This window comes from Miscanthus floridulus, chromosome 1 (assembly GCF_019320115.1).
Source record: "Miscanthus floridulus cultivar M001 chromosome 1, ASM1932011v1, whole genome shotgun sequence".
Lineage (NCBI taxonomy): Eukaryota > Viridiplantae > Streptophyta > Magnoliopsida > Poales > Poaceae > Miscanthus > Miscanthus floridulus.
The window spans coordinates 51,729,105-51,748,982 of NC_089580.1; the positions used below are offsets into that span (position 1 = coordinate 51,729,105).

Sequence of the window (19,878 nt, forward strand, 5' to 3'; positions counted from 1 at the left end):
TTTATGCCTGACATGTTAGTCTCCAAGAGTCTTGGAGCATCTTTCAGCAAGCTGACAGGCATGCCTACACCACCTCATATGCATACCGCCGGTCCTTCTATAGTAGCTCTAGTCGTAGTGACTACTCAGAGGCTCCCCTCGTCTGTCACCTCTTCAGATCCTACGATAGACATACTAGCAGCTTCACAGGCAGCACCAGCCCCATCTTAGACCCAGACCGCTTCAGCGACACTTCCTGCCATAGAGGGTCAGTCAGTACAGAGCTCAGGGTCAGATGATGATGGTGCCCAGTTCCAGCTTGCCCCACATACTTCAACGCCTGACTCATCCGCTACAGCCCCACCGACCGACCCTTAGGTTTTGGTGTTTGACACCAAAGGGGGAGATGGTTCAAGTATGTAGACTCAGGGAGAGCGTGATCTAGGGGGAGCTAGTTATATAGTATTAGCTTATACTTTTGGAGTTTTATTTGTGTGATACACTATTACTTATGCATTTGTGTGTCTACTTTCGTGCACATTATTTTATCTATGTGATAGTGCTATCTACGTGATTGTGATTTATAACATGTGTGCTCTCTATGTTATATTATGTATATGTCATATCACTTGTGTTATGCTCATTTGCCTTTGCTTCCGCGCTTATACTCCGATGCAAATGAGCTTTGTTACTTGTACTCATGCTTAATTCATATTCTTTGAGTACATTGTGTTGGCTTGGGTCATATAAGCTTGACTAACACTTTTGTTCTTACCGACAAAAGTTTATATGAACCAAGCCCGTCAAAAACCTCACTCTTTCACATACTCGAGGTGGTATTGTCATCAATCACCAAAAAGGGGGAGATTGAAAGCATCTAGGCTCCTAGTTGGGTTTTGGTGATTAATGACAATACAAGATTACTATGACTAACGTGTGTTTTGCAGAGGCAATTAAGTTAGGTCATGGTAATGGAGATCGATTGGGCAATCAAAGTTGTCATGCCCCTACGATGGAAATCGTTTTGGTTTTTAAAGGATGGATGACAAGGTTAAGGATGACTAGTTCTAAGTGTTGATTGGAGTTGGAGTGACACTTAGAGAAGTTTATGACTTTGTTTTTCCTTTGGCCGTACTATTAAAGGGGGTATGGACGGGTAGCTTGACCTAGTTGAGTCTAGTGAGTTAGATGTGGTGCACACTTGTTAAAACTAGCTCTAGGTAGCTCCTATGAATGCCTAAGATCCTTTGGAGCAAACTTCATTCACATATGATCGAGAGTTGGAAGTGAATGAAGGGTCAAATGCTGACCGAACGCTGGCCCTGGTGCGACCAGACGCTGGCCACAAGGTCTGGTCAGTTCATTTGATCAGCTGTCTGTGTTCGGTGCGACCGGACGCTGAAGGGGTCATGTGACCGGACGCTGAAAGGCAGCGTCTGGTCGACTCCAGTAAGGTTCTAGAGAAGGGAATCTATGACCAGACGTGTCCGGTCAGTACTGACCGGACCTTGAGGGTTTAGCGTCCGATCGAGTCCAGTAAGGGTCCAGTAAGGGTTTCATGCGACCGGACGCGTCCGGTCAGTGCTGACCGGACCCTGCTAGCGTCCGGTCAACTCATTTTTACTAGTTCGTGGGTTGAACTGACTGGAGCGTCCGGTCAATACGACCAGAGCGTCCGGTCACCCCATAGAAGCTCATAACGGTTCGTTTTTTAGGCTGCCTTATAAATAAAAGCTCCACTCATGTGTGGAGTTACTTTTGCTCATTCCAACAGTTGAGAAACACGTTTGTGAGTGCCAAGAAGAGCAAGGTCCTAGTGAGGTGATTGAGATTTGAGAATCTAAGAGAGTAGCATCATTAGTGAATCAAGAGTAGCCAAGTGTGCATCCATCTTCTCATTAGGCTTCGCGTGGTCAAGTGATAGTTCGTGCTTGTTACTCTTGGTGATTGCCATCACCTAGATGGCTTGGTGGTGGTTGGGAGCTTGGTGATCACCCAGCGGAGCGTGTGGGTGACCCAACTCAAGTTGTGAGCGGCTTTGGGTGATTCGCTGTGACGGAGTGTCGAAGAATCAACCCATAGAGAGCACTTAATCCTTGCGCGGATCAAGGGGGAGCTACACCCTTGCATGGGTGCTCCAACGAGGACTAGTGGGGAGTGGCGACTCTCCGATACCTCGGCAAAACATCGCCGCGTTCCTCTCTCTTTACTTTGAGCATTTACTTTGAGTATTTACTTTGTGCAATTCAATACTTGTTACATTCATAGAATTTCCATGCTAGAGTAAGTTTGGAACATAGGTTGTAAGTCTTTTGTGCGTTAGTTTGATAGAAATACTTTTCTAGGCACAAGGGGTTAATTGGGCTATCCGTAGGATTTGATTATTGCAAGAAAATTTAGAATTAGCCCAATTCACCACCCTCTTGGGCATCTTGATCCTTTCACACATCTTGTATCCGTATCCAAAGGGACACAAACTCCTCTATGTGGACAGCGGAGGTGATTTTCCTTTGTAGCTTGCGTATCCAATTGTTGTTTCGGAGCTCCTGTTTCACCGTTCGGTTTTTCCTTGAAACTAGGCAAAACAAGTTTGGTGCTAAGTACCTCGGCGCGTGTCCATCGAGCCAATTGTGGTGCCAAAATCTAGTCTTTGCACCATCCCCCAAAGTTATAATGATTGAGGAGTTGAAGAGGAGACGATCATCATCAGAACATGGAAGCTCGGAGTCGTTCCAAGGCTTGGAGTCGTCCATCCATTCCTACCAAAGCCATCGTAACCAGAGGGCTCTCCCAAATCTATCAAGATCGATGACACCTAAACCACCCAGATCCTTTGGCTTGGTAACTATTGGCCAGTTAACAAGACAGTGTCCGCCATTGGTGTTCTCCTCCCCCTTCCAGAGGAACGATCTCTTGATTTTGTCAATCTTTTTCTTAGCCCATGCAGCTAGAGGAAATAGCGTGAGGTGGTAGGTTGGCATGGAGGAGAGGACAGATGTTACTAGAGTGAGACGTCCCGCTCTGTTAAGCCATCTTCCTTTCCATTTGGGTAACCTCTGCCCGATACGGTCTATGAGAGGTTGCACGTGTATCTTTTGCAGTGCTCTGATGTGGAGTTGTAGGCCCAAGTACTTGCAAGGGAAGGTCCCTCTAGAACCAGTGAAGGGTGAGAGGACTTGGTCTAGATCAACGTCTACGCAGCTGATTGGGTGCACCGAGCTCTTTTGTAGGTTGATATGTAGTCCCAAGAATGATCCAAAAGCGTGTAGGATGGATTTGACGGCTTGAACATCGTCTTTTGTGGGACTGATGAAAATGGCGGCATCATCTGTATACATGGAGGTTCTCCATTTTGCCGCCATGATTGGTAAGGGGGTGAGTATCCCATGGTCGATTGCCCAGTCAAGCAAACGTTGAAGCGGGTCCATAGCAAGGATGAATAGCATGGGTGAGAGTGGATCTCCTTGCCGGATGCCTCTGGCATGGCTAAAAGCGGCACCCTATCGCCCATTAAGCAAGGGTGTGGAAGTGGATGTATGCAGGAGGATAGAGATCCATTCATGCCATCGCTGTTCGAAGCCTAGGGCTTGCAGAATCTCGAGCAGGTACCCCCAATGAACCGTATCAAAAGCCTTGTGGATATCTAGTTTCATGAATAAAGCATGTATCTTTTGCTTGTGCAACCTTTGAACCGCACCCTGGACATATAGGAAGTTATCATGGATGCTTCTCTTTTTTATGAATGCGCTCTGGCAGTTGGAGACAAGTTGGTTGAGTCGAGGGGCAAGTCTGTTAGCTAACACCTTAGAGAAGATCTTTGCAATGTTGTGGACGAGGCCGATGGGTCTGAAATCAGTAACTCTTGTTGCATCTCCTTTTTTGGGTAGAAGGATGATGCAAGCCGAATTTAGCCATTCGAAGCCCTGGGCATTCAAGTTGAATAGGTTGTTCATGGCCGCCATTACATCATCTTTAATGATTTCCCAACACGCTTTGAAGAAGGCCCCCGTGAATCCATCCGGTCCTGGTGCTTTGTCAGAAGGCATGGAATATATAGTGTTTTTTATCTCTTCCTGGGAGAAAGGCAACTCTAGGTCGGAGAGATCGTGTTGGTTGTATTCAAGGGATTGCCAATTTAGTGTGGAAACTCTTGGCATTGCGGCGCCAATGTGATTTTTAAAATAATCTCGAATCACCTTTTTCTTTCTCTTGATGAGCCACCGTGATCCCCCCATCCGTATGTAGACAATGTATGTAATTCTTTCTCCGGCGTGCGTTTGCTCGAGTGTGGAAGAACTTTGTGTTAGCATCCCCACAGCGAATGTATGTTAGTCTCGATCTCTGTCTGATTCTTGATTTTTCGATGGCCGCGAGTCCAGTGCTACGGGCTTTGAGGCGGCGACATAGGTGAAGTTCCATGGTAGTGAGCAACCTATGCTCTTGGGCTGCTTCTAATTGTAGTAGCACTTCTTTGACTATGGCGAGCTGCATCCTTGTATCCCCTATCTTCTCTTTCTTCCAATGCTTGATACCTTTTGCCACACGCGCCATTTTGATATGCAAGCGTTTGATCGGGAGAGCGGTGGTGACCGGTCTATTCCAAATGTTGTGGACAAGATCTTGGAAGCCATCCATCTTAGTCCAGTAATTTTCAAAGCGGAAGGAAGTGCTGTGATTGTGGTCAAGTTGTCCCTGGAGTAGCAGCGGTGTATGGTCCGACATGAGCGATGGAAGGGAGTGCAAGAAACATGATGGGAAGGACAGCTCCCACTCGGGGGTACATAGTAGTCTGTTGATTCTAGTGAGCGTGGGGTTTTGCTGTTGATTGCTCCAGGTAAATCGATGGCCATTTAGCTTGATTTCTTTGAGCCTCAAATGATCGATCGTCACTTTAAATGCCCCCATGAAACGTCGGTTGAGATTGGCGTTGTTCTTATCTTTTGCCTAGTAGATGAGGTTGAAATCTCCTAGGATGAGCCATCTATCATTCTCCGACGGCGGAATGTTTTTCAGTTCTTGGAGGAATTGAAGTTTGGCCTCCTCCCCTTGCGGCCCATATACCACCATAATTTGCCACCTTGTTCCATCTACCCTCATGTTGATCTGCGCAGTTATAGTGCTCGCGGTAAGTGCAATGTCGGAGAGGTCGAAGAAGTCTTCGTTGACCGCAAGGAAGATGCCTCCTCGTGTCTGTTCCACCGGGAGCACACTATAGGAGTTTTCAAATTTTGCTCCGATTGTTCGGCGAACCACATTACAGTCCATAGCTTGCATCTTTGTTTCTTGTAAACATACAATGGTGGCGTCGGTGGTTCTCACGAGCTCACTGTCCGAGTCCTATCGGGCGCCATCATTTAGACCCCTGACGTTCCAATTAAGTAACTGACAATTCATCTGTGCCATATGTCAACCAATGGGCCCCTATCTAAAATAATTCTTCGGAAGGAGACAAGTAGGAAGCCATATGTTGGTTCAGTATAGGCAACAGGCATAGAGTTAAGCACACAGAGGCATAAGCACACAGAGATTACGAAAGCATCAACTTGGAGTGGCCGATACAACTAAAAGTCACTGGCTGTCGGCCCAAAGATACAAAGCACTCGCTTCCTGCTTGCTGAATTCTTGCTACATCTAACTACCAGCTGACGGTTCATTGTAGTGGGGTGGGTTGGCGACTGTAGGCCTCTAGCTGTCGCTGAACCCAAGCACCATGACAGGATGGTCACAAAAGATGTGGAGCTCGAAGAGCTTCCGCAGTGGCAAACGATCACTAACATTATTACATCGGTCAACCCATTTGCGACAGCAGGCATCTAGGCGTGCGGCACACCTCCTCAGCGTCGAGGCCACACAAAGCCGTCATTGCCTTCACGGCATCGTCGTTAAGTGGTCCCTTGAACAAGCTGAAGTAGTGCAGCAACGCGTCGTCATGGTTGAGTCCTTCCATGTCGAGGATGCCCAGTCTTTTCATCAGCACTAGCCTGGCCTTCGCTTGGGTGTCGCCCCTTGGCCAATTCATGGCAGCTATGCAGACGCTCCTTCACGCCGGGAGTAGGGGCCTCTTGCATCGCTGTGGTGTGCTGTGCTGACGCGTCGGGACCTGCAAGATGGGTGGAGGCAGGGGCTGTGAAATCCCCTGTAGGAATTCAGATACCAGTGCAGCGTTGGCAGTCATCGTTTGGCCAACATTGTTTACCTCCTTGGTGTTGGTGTTCTGTTCCGGCAGCAGGTGGTGAAGGCCATTTGCCATGCATGTGTGGCTAGAGCAGTTGCTGGGCATCCCACGGACATGGCGCCTGGAGTAGACGACGCCAGGGCAGAAACACACCACTAGGGCATTTCTGGCCGGCTGTGCATGGGCGCGGTGTGTGCGAAGAGGGCTTGGCCACCTGGTGTAGACCTGGCCCATGCGAAAGCATCGATCAACCGCGAGGCGCGCACGCTGCTTTGTCGCGACATCATGGTCGTCGATGGGGGAACCTGTAGTTCATTCAGACAAGAAGGAGATACATTTCCAGTCAGGTGCACCGAAGAGGAGCTGTTCGGTGGTGCGTCCGTACCCTGTGCAGCGGCAACTGGAGGGACGTTCGGTTCACAGGTTGGAGGGGCAGAGATCGAAGGGATGAAGGGCAAATCGTCGCATTGACTGTGTTCTGCACGCACCTTGGGAGGACTTGGCGACGGGTGGTGGTTGTTGCCATTGCCTCCGTTGAAGTCAGGTGACTTGCAGCGTAGGCACGGTGATGGTGTTTTTGAGCGCGGCATCGTGTTCCTCGGCTCCGAGCGCGCGTGCCTGTGCGGCCTCCAGTGGGGCGCCCTTTCCCTACTTTGGCCCCTGGTTCTGCAGAGGACATCAACCAGGTGGATGGCGAGGTGCTGTCGAGCCCCCATGCCAGCATCTGTAGCGTCGCCTTGGGTTGGCTACTGGGCACCCTGGCAAGCCGCGTCGCCGCCTATGGTCGTCTAGTGAGCACCGCAGCCATCCGCGTCATTGTGTAGTGGGCATCGGCGGCCCCTAGGTTTCGGGCTGTGGTGTCGACGGCCACCGTGCCTGGACACCGAGTGCTCCCGCTCGCGGTCCTTGGGCGCTCACGACAGGCTGTGGGTGAGGCACGAGTACCATTTGTCCCCTTGGCGTTCACGGTGCCCACGATGGTCGCTGTCATCATCACGGTGGTCGCCATGGGTGTCAGCCGGTGGAGGGTCATGGCGGTCGCGTGGCATCCTTTCTCCATCCACAATCTCGTAGTCCCACGTGTAGACCCGGGGAGCAGCACGGCCGTCTCTATCCGAAGGGTCCTACACCATGGCAAGGTGCACCAGCACCCTGAAGGTGAGTCCCCGGCAGCCGCGAGCAGCCTGCGAACTGTGGGCCTCTGCCTTTCTGCATGACAAAGTCAGCTAGGTTACCTTTGGGATGTCGGACGGGTTGTGCGTCCATGCCCAGACGTAGAGTGCCCTGGTGTTGGCACGGTCCAGCGAGGTCTTCTCAACATAGTCGAGGTCGCAAGCACTGGCAACTACCCTCTTGGCGATGCTCTCGTTCCAGGCGTGGAGGGGGATGCCCTCAAGGCATAGGCGGACGCGGTACTTGAGGTCGCAGATGTCGCCGTGTGTCACCAGCTGCCATGGCCTTATGTGGATGTTGAGGTTGCGATAGGGGAAGGTCCCCCGTGACACCGCTTCGTCGCGGTGGTGGCGGTGCTTGAAGTCGATGAAGAAGTCCTCGGGCGCGTGCCTGACGACGAAGACATCTTCCGGACGAACCGGAAACTAGTGGCAGATGGCCCGCTTGATTAGCTCCGGCTCAACCACCGGCCGGTTCCCCCCCAGCCAGGCCACCATGCCATGCATGGAGAGGCGGTCGAGCTCCTGGTCCATAGTGTCGACGAAGAAAGCCACAGCACAGGTGTCCAGGGGATGAACAGAGGGGTCCTCGGGCCTGGCCATGCCGCTCACTTGCAGAGGTGGGAAGTTTGTGCCGTCGAGGGGAGGAGGAGCAACCTTGGGCAGGGGGGGGTTGCTGCCTGGCGATGAAGATCTGGCAAAGCACACATTGCTTTTATGTCCCCAACGGCCGCAAGAGAAGCAGCGCACTGGGTCCCTGCAACTCACCGCGGCGTGGCTAGGGGAGAGGCAGCGGAAACATTTATCTCTCAAGCGCCACAGCAGTTCCTCACTGAGGTGATGGCGCGCTGATATGACCTGGGTGGTTGAGGGTGTTGAATGCGCCTTGGTCTTGAACTCGGGGAGACGCCACCAGTATCGCGGACGCACCATTGACCAGCCATCCTCACCTTCGCGTGAATGCGCCGCACCGGCCCTCTGCCACGCCCCGGTGACAGCTCTGGGTCTCCCCCCTCGGGAAGGGAAATCCCCTTCAAAGCTGGGCGGAGACTGGAGTGGTGGAGATGACAGCCCGGCGGAATGAGCGCTGCGCCTCCCCGTAGCGGATCTGAGGCAAGATTTTGTAGGCGCAGCACTGGCGGGGTAGTAATGCCTCACCGGACGGCAGCAGAGGGTAGAGGCGAACTTGACGCGTCTGGACGACGTGCCTCCCGTCCTTTCCGACCCGGCAGCAACAACAGTGGACACGACGGTGGTGGCGCCGAGGCGGAGGTTTGGCCTCGGAAAGGGGACAGTGGACTCGCCACGAGCCGCAGCGAGTGTAGCGGGTGCAGCGGCGGACGCGCCGGGGACCGGGCGGCGGGGATGCGGCGCACGGGGTGAGCAGCGGCGGGAGGGTTGCTCGATCTGTGGCCATGAGCCACCGCGAGCAGCGCGAGCGGGATGGGGAGGATGGCCGTGGGGAGGGGAGCGCGCAGAAACACGCGGGGACCGGGGGCCGCGGCCGGCGGTGGCGGATCTGGGCTGGTGGGCGGCGTACGGGGGCGGGGGCGGGGGTGGGGGCGGAGGAGGGGAGCGTAACGGTTCCATCGGGGCCAAAGTTTGATCCGTGTGTAGATTTTTTAAAGGTTCTTTTTTGTGGTAACATTTCCTTAGGCAGTGGAACACGCTACTGACGCCCACTGCACAACGACGCGGATGGCCGCGGTGCTCACCAGACGACCACAGGCGGCGACGCGGCTTGCCAGGGTGCCCGGCAGCCGACCCAAGGCGACGCTGCAGATGCTGGCACAGGGGCTCGACAGCACCTCGCCATCCACCCGGTTGATGTCCTCCGCAGAACCAGGGGCCGAAGCAGGGAAAGGGCGCCCCACCGGAGGCCGCACAGGCGCGCGCGCTCGGAGCCGAGGAATTTTGTGGTAACATTTTCTTAGGCAGTGGAACACGCTACTGTGGCCATACGTCAGGTGATTAGCACAGAGGTATTACCTTTTTAGTGGGGACACTTCCTAGTATGGCTGTATGAGGTTTATGCAACTCTACCATTGAATCTTTACATAAATGCTCTGTAATTGCATTGCATGTAATATCTGAGCATGGTGGAAGTTGTATCTTTCATTTCGCTGGCCGTCGTAAGAGCGGTTGGAAGGAATGAGAGGATGGCATAATGATGCCAACAAGATATTTGGGTAAGAGATCATGGCTTATAGGGTGGTTGTCTGTCTATTTTTTTTAGTTTTAGTTATTGTTCCGCTCTAGTGCCAGTTTTGGTCCCAGTTTCAGTTCTATAAATGGCTGGATAGCTTGTCGCAGCTCAATTAGTAATTTGACTGTTTTTTCTTAAAAAAACATTTTAGTTGTTTTTATTTTTTTATAGGATTTAGTTGTTTTTAGCTTGTCTACAAATCCAATACTCTAAAAGCACTTTTGCAACTGAACTCAATTATACTGCTTTGAAAAGTTCAATCATTTTAAGGAATTATGAACATGGGACAATGATCATGTTGGCTCTATGCATCCTAAGATAATGATTGGTTGTTTGCATTAGTCTTGGTCTGCATTAGACCTTGTGCAGTACAACCAAAGCCAGCACAAATGTATGCAATGTCTTTGGTGTTTAGTTGTTCTATCTAGATGTTGTGTTTTATGTATTCGCCTCCATGTTTTAATAGAGGTCTCATGCTTTTACTAGAGGTATGGGCGTATGGCAAATGAGAATATTTCTTTTTTGTATAATTCATGTTTTGAGCACTGTGTAAGTTTGCGTAACAACCTCTACAAGGAACCAAATGGGCAAAATATAATGCACCAGTCTGGATAAATGTTAATGCAGGTAACCAAACAAGCCATACGGAGCCTGTATGTAATTAGTGAGTATCACTTTGCAATTGTAGGAATGTTTTGTTTCTCCACCAGTTGCTACAGTTAAACTATATTCACGTTTTTTCTGTCTGAAAATATCCATAAGTATTCAGTTTGAACAGGTTCAGCAACAGGTCATGGATAAATATCCATAAGTATTCAGTTTGAACAGCAAACTCTTTTCTGTTCCAGTGCAATGAATTAGGTGGTAAATACTTTTTCCACTCCAATCTCTAAACAAATTCCAAAATAACGAAAAAAGTCGCAGATCCCAAATTGTGGTCAGAAGTTGAAGCACATGCAACTCGACGTTTTTTCTTCCCGAACGCATTCATCTTCGCGCTTAAATTTTCTATACACGTGCATCGCCACGTTCAATCGTCGATGACAGTAACTTTAAAATTAAATTTTCATTTCAAACACTCCGTGTACCGTTACATCTGGGAAAAAGTTATCGTGGCTTTTAGGCATGTCTACTTGCTACATTACAAAAGTATTCCATGGCTTACATAAGGTCGTTTTGGTTGTGCCTACATTAAACTTCTCCTTTTGACAAAATCTACACACACAAAAAAACACCACCATCTATAACATTAAATTAGTTTTATAAAATCCATCATAAAATATAATACACTGTGATAGTGCATTTACTTAGAACGGTAGATGTCGACATACGTATTTTTCTATGAGTTTAGTGGAAGTATGAAAATCACTTATAAATAAAACTAGTACCTATATGTATATGTTTCAGAAAGAGGCAGTAACATTTAACAACGATTTTCTTTTGAGAAATGGTGTAATTTGTTAGGAGTGTTAGAGAAACTCCAAGAGACTTATTCTTCCTAATTGTTAGGAATAAAGATTTTAGTAAAAAGATTATATTCCAACAGCTCTTTAATTAGATTTTTTTAATATAGTCATCTTCTATTCTAGATTTCTCGCTAGCTAAAGAACGAGAATGACTATTTAAAGTGCGTAGAAGATTTCCCTGCGGAAGTTGAACCGAGTCAGCCTCGCGGAATTGATTTTGACGGGTGGCTGGTTCATATGGTGGGAGCGTAGGAAGTTTATCCATGGAGAATCCATCCAATAGACGGCGCGATCAACCTTATCAATTGCTTGTCTAACAATAAATTATCATAGAGCTATGAGGAAGACCGTCAGACGGAGGGAGAGATGGAAGAAACCATCGGAAGGGAAGCTTCTGATGAATATTGATGGCAGTTTCAGACTTTTCAGAGAGGGACAAGGTAATGGAGGAACAGGAGTCGTCATCAGAGACTACAATGGTTCGTTTATTACAGATCATGCTCTTATTTGGAACATGTGGTGGATGCCTCAATATCGGAGAAAATGGTTCTCAAAGAGGGACTCCTGCTAACTCAACGAATTGGTTGCAATGATCTCATCATACATTCAGACTGCTTGAGGTCGTGGAAACCATGAGACTGGGGTTTTCGTCTTCAGCAGGTGCTCCAATTTATGACGATTGTTTCTCACTGCTGCGGGGGTTCGTCGTTGTTTGTATTTGGGTCAATAAACCCCTAGCTTTGTTCCTGAATCAATGGTGAACGATGTAAAAGTGCACCATATTGCTTCTCTAAATAAAATTGTGCATAAAATATAGAAAAAATGTTAGAGAGTGAAAAAAATATAAAAGCAATTTTTTATTTAAGAGAGCAAGTTATATAAAGTTAGTTGCCAAATTGCAAAGGGTAGACGTAGACCACGCATGTCGCTGCACGTTTGTATTTTTCTGACCGGAGGTGACGGTGAGCAATATATTATGCTCGCCGCTCCTAGGCCCAGTTTAGTTCTAAATTTTTTTTTTTTTGGCAGAATGGGCACTGTAGTATTTTCGTTGTTATTTGGTAAATAGTGTCCAATCATAGTCTAATTAGGCTTAAAAGTTTCATCTCGTGGATTTCGTCTAAACTGTGTAATTAGTTTTATTTTTTATTTATATTTAATGCTTCATACATGCGTCAAAGATTCGATGTGACGGAGAATGGAAAAAATTTTGCAAAATTTTTTGCAAACTAAACTGCACCCTATATCGTATTCGTATCGCAGATACCAAAGCAGAGCTCCAACACTCTGGCACTCTGATCAGCTGTCACCAGCGATCCGCACGTCGCAGCAGCAAGATTCCAACATATCGCGGGGGAAGCAAGAGCAAGAGGAGTCAACGCACGAATGGCGGGCACGGCGGCGTCACCGGCCGCGGGCTACGGCTCCGACGGCGTGTACCGCTCGCCGCGCGCGGCGGCGCCCATCGCCTCCGAGCCGGGCCTCTCCCTCGCGGACCTCGTCCTGCGCCGCGCCGCGGCGTGCCCCTCCGCGCCCGCGTTCGTGGACGCCGCGCTCTCCTCCCGCGCGGGCGTCCGCCGCGGCGACGCCGTGCTGCTCCTCGCGCCCAATGGCGTGCTCTACCCGGTCTGCTTCCTCGCCGTCACCGCACTCGGCGCCGTCGCGACCACGGCTAACCCGCTCTACACCCCGCCGGAGATCGCCAAGCAGGCCGCCGACGCCCGCGCCAGGCTCGTCGTCACCGTCTCCGACCTCTTGCCCAAGAGAGAGAGAGAGAGAGAGTACTAGTACTACTTTTTCTTTTTTTAGGCTCAATGTGGCATATTTTGACATGCTAGTTTGGAACTGATGCTAGGGCCTTGTTTAGATGCCATCCAAATTCCAAGTTTTTTCACTTTCTCTCCATCATATTAATTTTTAGCCGCTTGCATGAAGTATTAAATGTAGGTAAAAAAAATAACTAATTGCACAGTTTAGTTCGAAATCACGAGATGAATCTTTTGAGCCTAGTTGGTCCACGATTGGACAATATTTGTCAAATAAGATGAAAGTGCTACTATTTATCGGGTTGAAATTTTTTCGCAATCTAAACGAGGCCTAGGTTTTGGTATGCTCACCTGTGATTCTCAAGAATTGAATGGTGTGCTCACCTGTGATTGTAAAGAACAATGGTAACAATGATCATTTGATCTGGCATGCTAATGAGCTGCGCAGGCCCTGTATTTAGAATTGTGACAGGTTTAGGTGATTACTATAAAACAGCACAATGATAACTGTGTTGAACATGTAGTATTTGTTGGAGTGCATCCTGTAGTGTTACCTTTAGACCAGACATATAATACTCCCTATGCTGTTCAAAATGCTGAAAAATGTTTACTTTTTTTGCGAGAAAAAAAGTATAGTTGTAGTTTTGCTGCCATTCTTTTGTATCAAGAGTCATGATTACAATGATAGCTACCTATAAACTCAGGGGTGCTCCTCTTGGAGGGTTATGGTATGACTGAAACCTGCGGGATTATATCCCTGGAGTACCTGCAAAAGGGCCGTGCCCGTCAGTTTGGTTAAACTGGAGCACTTGTCACCGGAGTTGAAGCAAAGATTGTTGATGCAAAGACAATGAAGCATCTGCCTCCGAACCAACTAGGAGAAATCTGTGTTCGAGGACCAAACATAATGGAAGGTAAATTTGAATTGTGGTCTGTGTAAATTTAAAATTTTAAACCTGTCATTTATGATCAGAAGGGGAGCTGTATTCACTAAATATAACATCAATTTCTTGGTCAACTATTTACAAATTAAAATACCGAGCTCACTCAAATGATATTGCACTGAAACCACATCAATTGTCAGTAGTATTATTTTTTGGCATTGCAATTGTTTATCGAGAATTAGGATATGCCAATTGTTAATGACTGACATGGTTTGAAAGGAAAAGGTAGCTAGTGTTTTAGATCAAGATGCCCCATCTATTAGATAGATCAAGATGCTCCATCTATTAGATATGTATAGCCATGTGCTATACATATCTAATACCACCTCCTACAAAGTTCCCTGTCATGAGCTATGTGCATATCTACAATGTTTCTCACCGACAACAGGCCCAAACGTCAACTTCTCTTTACTTATTTAATTGGGGAAATTGTTGATAGGTTATTTCAACAATGTGCAAGCCACTGAGTTTACAATCATGTATGGGTGGTTGCATACTGGTGATCTTGGATACTTTGATGAAAGAGGCCAGCTTCATGTTGTGGATAGACTTAAAGAGCTGATTAAGTACAAAGGATTCCAGGTAAAGAATTTCAGTTTTTTTCCTGGAAATTCTTTTCAGTTTTAGCAACCCTTTTCTTATAATCATGTGAGGGAAAATTAGTTTCCCCTCCTCGTACCAGAAATTTTCAAGTGAAGCAGAATGTCCGTAGACCCATTTTTTCAGTAGGAACTTTATATGTTCCTTTATTTACTGGCAGATTGCTCCTGCTGAGCTTGAAGGACTGCTTTTGTCTCATCCAGAAATTCATGATGCTGCTGTTATCCCGTAAGCTGAACAACTTAGATTCTAGTTTTTGTAGCTTCTTGTAAGATAAAAAAAATACCTTCAATTCTTTTGTTTTCTTGTCTCTTATTTTGGAAATCTACTTTCTCCAAGGTATCCTGATCCTGAAGCAGGGGAAGTTCCTATCGCCTATGTTGTACGATCACCAAAGAGTTCACTGGCTGAAGTTGATGTCCAGAAATTTATTGAGAAGCAGGTGATGTTGGCTAGTAGAAGCCAAGCTTAGTTGTGACCAGCAACTAGTTTTACTATAGTAAAAAGACCATAGTATCTCACTCACTAATAGAATGAACCATTTGTAATTCCTGAATGGACAATGTTCTGTACTCCTGCATCAACTGAATATATGACCCTTCTAATAACACCGTAATGACTTTGGGTGAACTACATTTCAGGTCGCGCACTACAAGAGACTGAGGAAGGTGACGTTTGTGGACAGTGTACCGAAATCTGCTGCTGGAAAGATTTTGAGAAGAGAGCTCATCGCCCAAGTCGGATCATCCAAGCTGTAGCAAATTGATCTTCTCAATTTCATTTCAGTGCTTGTCTAGATGCAAAAGTACAGAATCTCGGCTAAGCGCTGTAAAGGTTTATCTATCAAGTACTGTCAGAAACCACACATTCAGTCTAGACGGCCAGACACTTGAGTTTTTTTTTTGAAAAAAATGAAGGAATAAAGCATTCTGGTTTCTAATATCCATGGACGAATGAGTATAGCGGTATGCTAGACACTAGGGGCATGTTTGGAACGTAGGAATAAAAAACACGGGAATAGAAAAAAACGCAGGAATGGGGTGAGTATGTAGTAAAACAGAGGAAAGGAAAACGCAGGAAATAACTAGAAGGGGTGTTTGGAACGCAGGAATCTATAACACAGGAAAAACGCTGGAAGTAGCATTATTTTTTGTTTCTCTTCTCTTGCTGTCTTGGTCTTCGAGAATCCATTGGTTTGGACTGGATGTTTTGTTTCCCGTGAAATGAATGAAGGGAGGAAACTTTCCTTTGTTTTACTGTTGAAGTTTCCTTCATTCCAAATAGCATTTCTAGAAACCTTTTCAAAGGAATGGATTCCTATGAATGCAGGCCATGGATGTTGTAGGCAAGTACGAATGCAAGTGGGTTTGTTGCCGAACCCGCAAGTATGCTTTTTTAAACACAAACTCGCTCCAAATGATTTATTTGTGGGTTTGCAGATCGAATACTCGAATCCCTACAGGATACTGAATTACTGATATATTGGAAGAGCAATCAAGCCTGTGTGAGATTAACGCAGGAATCAAAACACAGTAATCATAATAATCTTTAAAATGTAAGAATGATAAAAGGTCATTTGATACCATGATTTACTGTCAACTAGCAGACGTGGGTTATGTTATCAGTACTCCATCCTTCCTCTCGTAGTTCTTACTCCATTGGACTTTGCCTCATGCGAATCGAGCAGTCCAACGGTGGTCGTCGAACAGTCCGACGGGGCTATGTGCACTTTCAAGGATTTATCTTTTTCCTTATGTGGATTATCTTGTAGGATTATTTGGGCCTTTAACTAGCAGTAATAGTAAGATTGGTAGTTGTGTAAGGATCGTTTTGTCCTTAAAAACATTCTAAACTAGATACATATATAAAGTTGGAACATCTCGTTAATTAAATGTATTAATTTGAAAAATTATATGCCAAAGCATATCCCATTGATGGACGAGTACTAAAAGAAATTATAACTGAAACAGAAGAAAGCCAAACTGTTGGGATCATTGTCACCAACGAGTACAAATTAGTAGCATTGCCAGCTTTTGACAAACATCCATTATCTCAAGCTTCGTCAAAAACAAGATTACAATAGAGATTTCACAAACTCCACCGGTTCACCTTCACATGTTTATAGCATTTTGTTCCCTTTGGAGCCAGGTTACCATCAGTTGCTTTGAAGCCCTTAGCTTGTGTCTGCCTTTCTTGTAAACAATCTACAAGTCACCGCTACAAAGACATAAATTTTATCATAGAACTTGTCGAGTAGGAGAAAATAAGCAATCCTCCTGGTTTTCTGGAATAGTAGCGTAACAAACACCACCCAAAGACCAACTACATATCCGATGCCAAGTCCGAAGGACATTGACTTGGAATAGTGTTCATCATCTCCATGAACAGGTATATTATTGCTTGGACAAGTCTGTTGGAGAGGAGGCCCACACAGACCCTTGTTTCCATCATACATAGAGGGCATATAACTGTAGAGAGTGTCAAGTTGACCTCCTGATGGTATTCTTCTTGACAGATTGTTATTAGACAAGTCCAAAACGCTCAAATGTGCCAAAATTGATATGCTTGATGGGATTTCTCCTGAAAGATGGTTGCTGGAGAGGTCAAGTGACTCCAACCACAGCATGGCCCCAATCTGGTCAGAAATTTCTCCATCCAATTGGTTATGAGACAAGTTCAGATTTACCAATCCTCCAAGAGATGTTATTTCTTCTGGAATTTTACCACGTAAATAGTTTGATGACAAGTCAATGCTCAGTAACTCCAAAATGACAGCACCATGGTAATTCAGTTTTTGCCTCTTTATGTCTATTGACAAATCACCAACTGTATTTTGGAACCCAGCTGGAACACTGTAAGGATCCAGTGCAAACTTTCTTGTCAGAGATGTGAGATTTGACAAATGTTGAGGTATGGCTCCTGATATCCAGTTGTCTGCCAGATTCAGATGATAAAGTTTTGTGAGACTTGTGATATTATTTGGAATATTCCCATGGAACATGTTGTGATTCAGTCGTAAGAACTGCAACGACCTGCAACTCCCAATCCACTCTGGTACTGTTCCAGTGAATCGATTCCAAGCCAGATCTAGAAAAGATAGATTTGTGCATCTTCGTATGAATGGTGGGAAGCTGCCAGAGAAGCTATTGTTACCTAATAACAGATATGCCATTTGTGTCATATTCAAACATTGGGGAAACTCTCCTTCAAAAAGATTATTGGCCAAATCCAAGCCCCACAGGCTGAGCTCGCAGATAGATGTTGGGACCTGACCACTCAAATAATTAGAATACAGTATGATATCTAGGTTTGGGGCTCCAAATTTCGTTGGCAATGGTCCTGATAAAGAGTTCTTTGATATATCCATAAAGTTCAGGCTTCTAGGCAATGGAGGAATTTGACCGGTCAGGTTGTTTGAACTGGAATAGAGTACTTCCAATGACATAATATCCATATTTTTTGGCAAGCCACCACTAATTTGATTATTGGAGATATCTAGATATGTTACCTTAGAAAATGTATTAGAAAACCAATCTGGAAGCCTATCATTTATACTTGCGTTCGAGATATCAAGCCGATGAAGATTCACTTGCAGTTTCAACCATGCTGGAAACAGAGGACCGATTTCGCAACCTGAAAAATATGCTTCATGTAGTCTAAAGGTGGGTGTCCATTTTGAATAGACCATAATCTTCAAGTTGGTATAAGACAAGTCAATGTGATCTAAGCTCTTCAAACCGTCCAGGTGTTCTTCCGTGACCAAGCCATCCAACAAGTAATTCTGTGTTAGATCCAGACTAGTCAACTTGGCTAACCTACTTATCTCAGATGGCAAATGTCCACTAAGGTGGTTGACACCCAGGTCAAGGGTCCTCAGATTTGTCAAATTCCCCATAAATGCCGGAAAAGGCCCAGTGATGTTGTTCGAACCAAGATCGAGGTTCCACAACAGAGGTAGATGTGTCAACCACCAGAGATCAGTGGAGTGCATCTGCACTCCAGCGCCTAAGAGACGGAGTTCCTCCAGCTTTGAGAGATTCCCAAGCTGGGGAGGCACACTGCCGGAAAATGATACGAGAGAGAGGTCTAGATATCTTAGGCTCTGAAGAGAGCCTAAGAACTCAGGAATTTTGCCGGTCCGGCCCTGGAGGCTATTCCCTCTGAGATCGAGAAATTCCAGATGCTGCAGAGAGAGCAGAGAAGGACTTATCTCGCCGGTCAGACCACCACTGCCATGGTAGTCGCCAAGGTGCAGCTCGACGACATGGCCCCCCGTGAGGTTGCTGCAGTGGACGTAATCCCATTGGCAGCAGTCGTCCTCCTCGTCTGGCTGCCATGCCTGGAGCATGCGGTCGTGGTCGATGGTGATGGCTTTCTTGAATTCAAGGAGGGCCTCCTTCTCCTTGGGCACACAGGCATCGACTAAGCCGACGCTGGTGAACCAAGAGGAAGCGGCAGCGGCTACTAGGATAACGAGGAGCAGGAAATCGGAGGTGGACATGTTTCAAGACAATTTTCAGGTGACTGACATGTACTACTAGCTCTCATCATCAGCCGTTGTTTAAAAACAGAAGAAGCACCGTGCCCCCAATTTTTTAGTATTTGATCATTTTTCTGAAGAAAATTTATGGCCCCTGAAGACTTAAAACCCGGTTCGCTTGGAGGAATTCTAAAGGAATCTGGATAAATCTGGAAAAATTTGTGAGAGGAAAACACTGTTCTAGATGAAGAAAAAGCGCATCAAGCCGGGTCTAAGGACACGCGAATGGGCAAAACTCATCTTTGCACCCTAGGGATCGGCGCCATAAGTCCTGACGCCGAGGTGCCTGACCGTGCACTACAAGGAATTCTAAGCGGCGTTGACGTGACCGGTACCTCAACACCATCGTAGATCTTGACGCCGAGCTCGAGGCATGTATTCTGGCGTGTTGATGGCACGCGCGACTAGGCGGACAAGGCTGGCGAGGACGACCGCAGCGACGTGGGTGGAGCAGGGCGACGTGCGTGATAAATGCTTGCGTGGCTAGCTTGCTCTGTCAGATTTTTATTACACAAGACAATATCGAACAAAGATCTACAACCCGTTAACAAATACAGCTGAGTTGATGCGCGCCTGCTGCTCGCTGCTGCTCGCTGTGCTGCTTACTGCTTTTGCTGCTGCTGCTCCCTGCGTTGTGCTCACTAGCAAATACAGTGGATGCATATCTACGGAGTTAGCATCAGAAACTAGATATGCTGCTGCTGCTGCAAGGTCTATGCTAGTTTCTGATTGATCACTATAAGGAATAGATGCTAAATCACTTTGAAATCCTCTTGTTCTGTCGGGTTCTGATGCAAATTTTTAATGAATCTTGGTAGAATCATCAAGTGTAAAATACCACATTTTTAGTGCTTTGGCTGTATTAAAAAGATCATGTTAAATGTTTGAAGTGTGACGAAAAATTCTGGCTTGCAAAATCTTTTGTGCGAGGTTGTAAAAGCATATTCGCTGGTTCATATATTACACAGTCTATTCTTTCAACTCAGTGTGACGTCTGAATTTTATCTTGGATAGTGATTGGGCTTGGCCT

At 46.7% G+C, this 19,878-nt stretch overlaps 1 protein-coding gene and 1 pseudogene across 1 annotated transcript; one reads left to right on the forward strand and one right to left on the reverse strand.

Annotated features, from left to right (window-relative positions):
• The first annotated feature begins 12,353 nt into the window (after nucleotides 1-12,353).
• Nucleotides 12,354-15,066, forward strand: LOC136456644 (4-coumarate--CoA ligase-like 1; annotated as a pseudogene).
• A 1,220-nt stretch (nucleotides 15,067-16,286) lies between these two features.
• LOC136456645 (receptor-like protein EIX2) lies at nucleotides 16,287-18,809 on the reverse strand. Its single transcript, XM_066456570.1, has one exon. It carries the CDS (start codon nucleotides 18,807-18,809, stop codon nucleotides 16,482-16,484), a length of 2,328 nt encoding a protein of 775 aa, XP_066312667.1. The 3' UTR covers nucleotides 16,287-16,481.
• Between the last annotated feature and the right edge of the window lie 1,069 nt (nucleotides 18,810-19,878).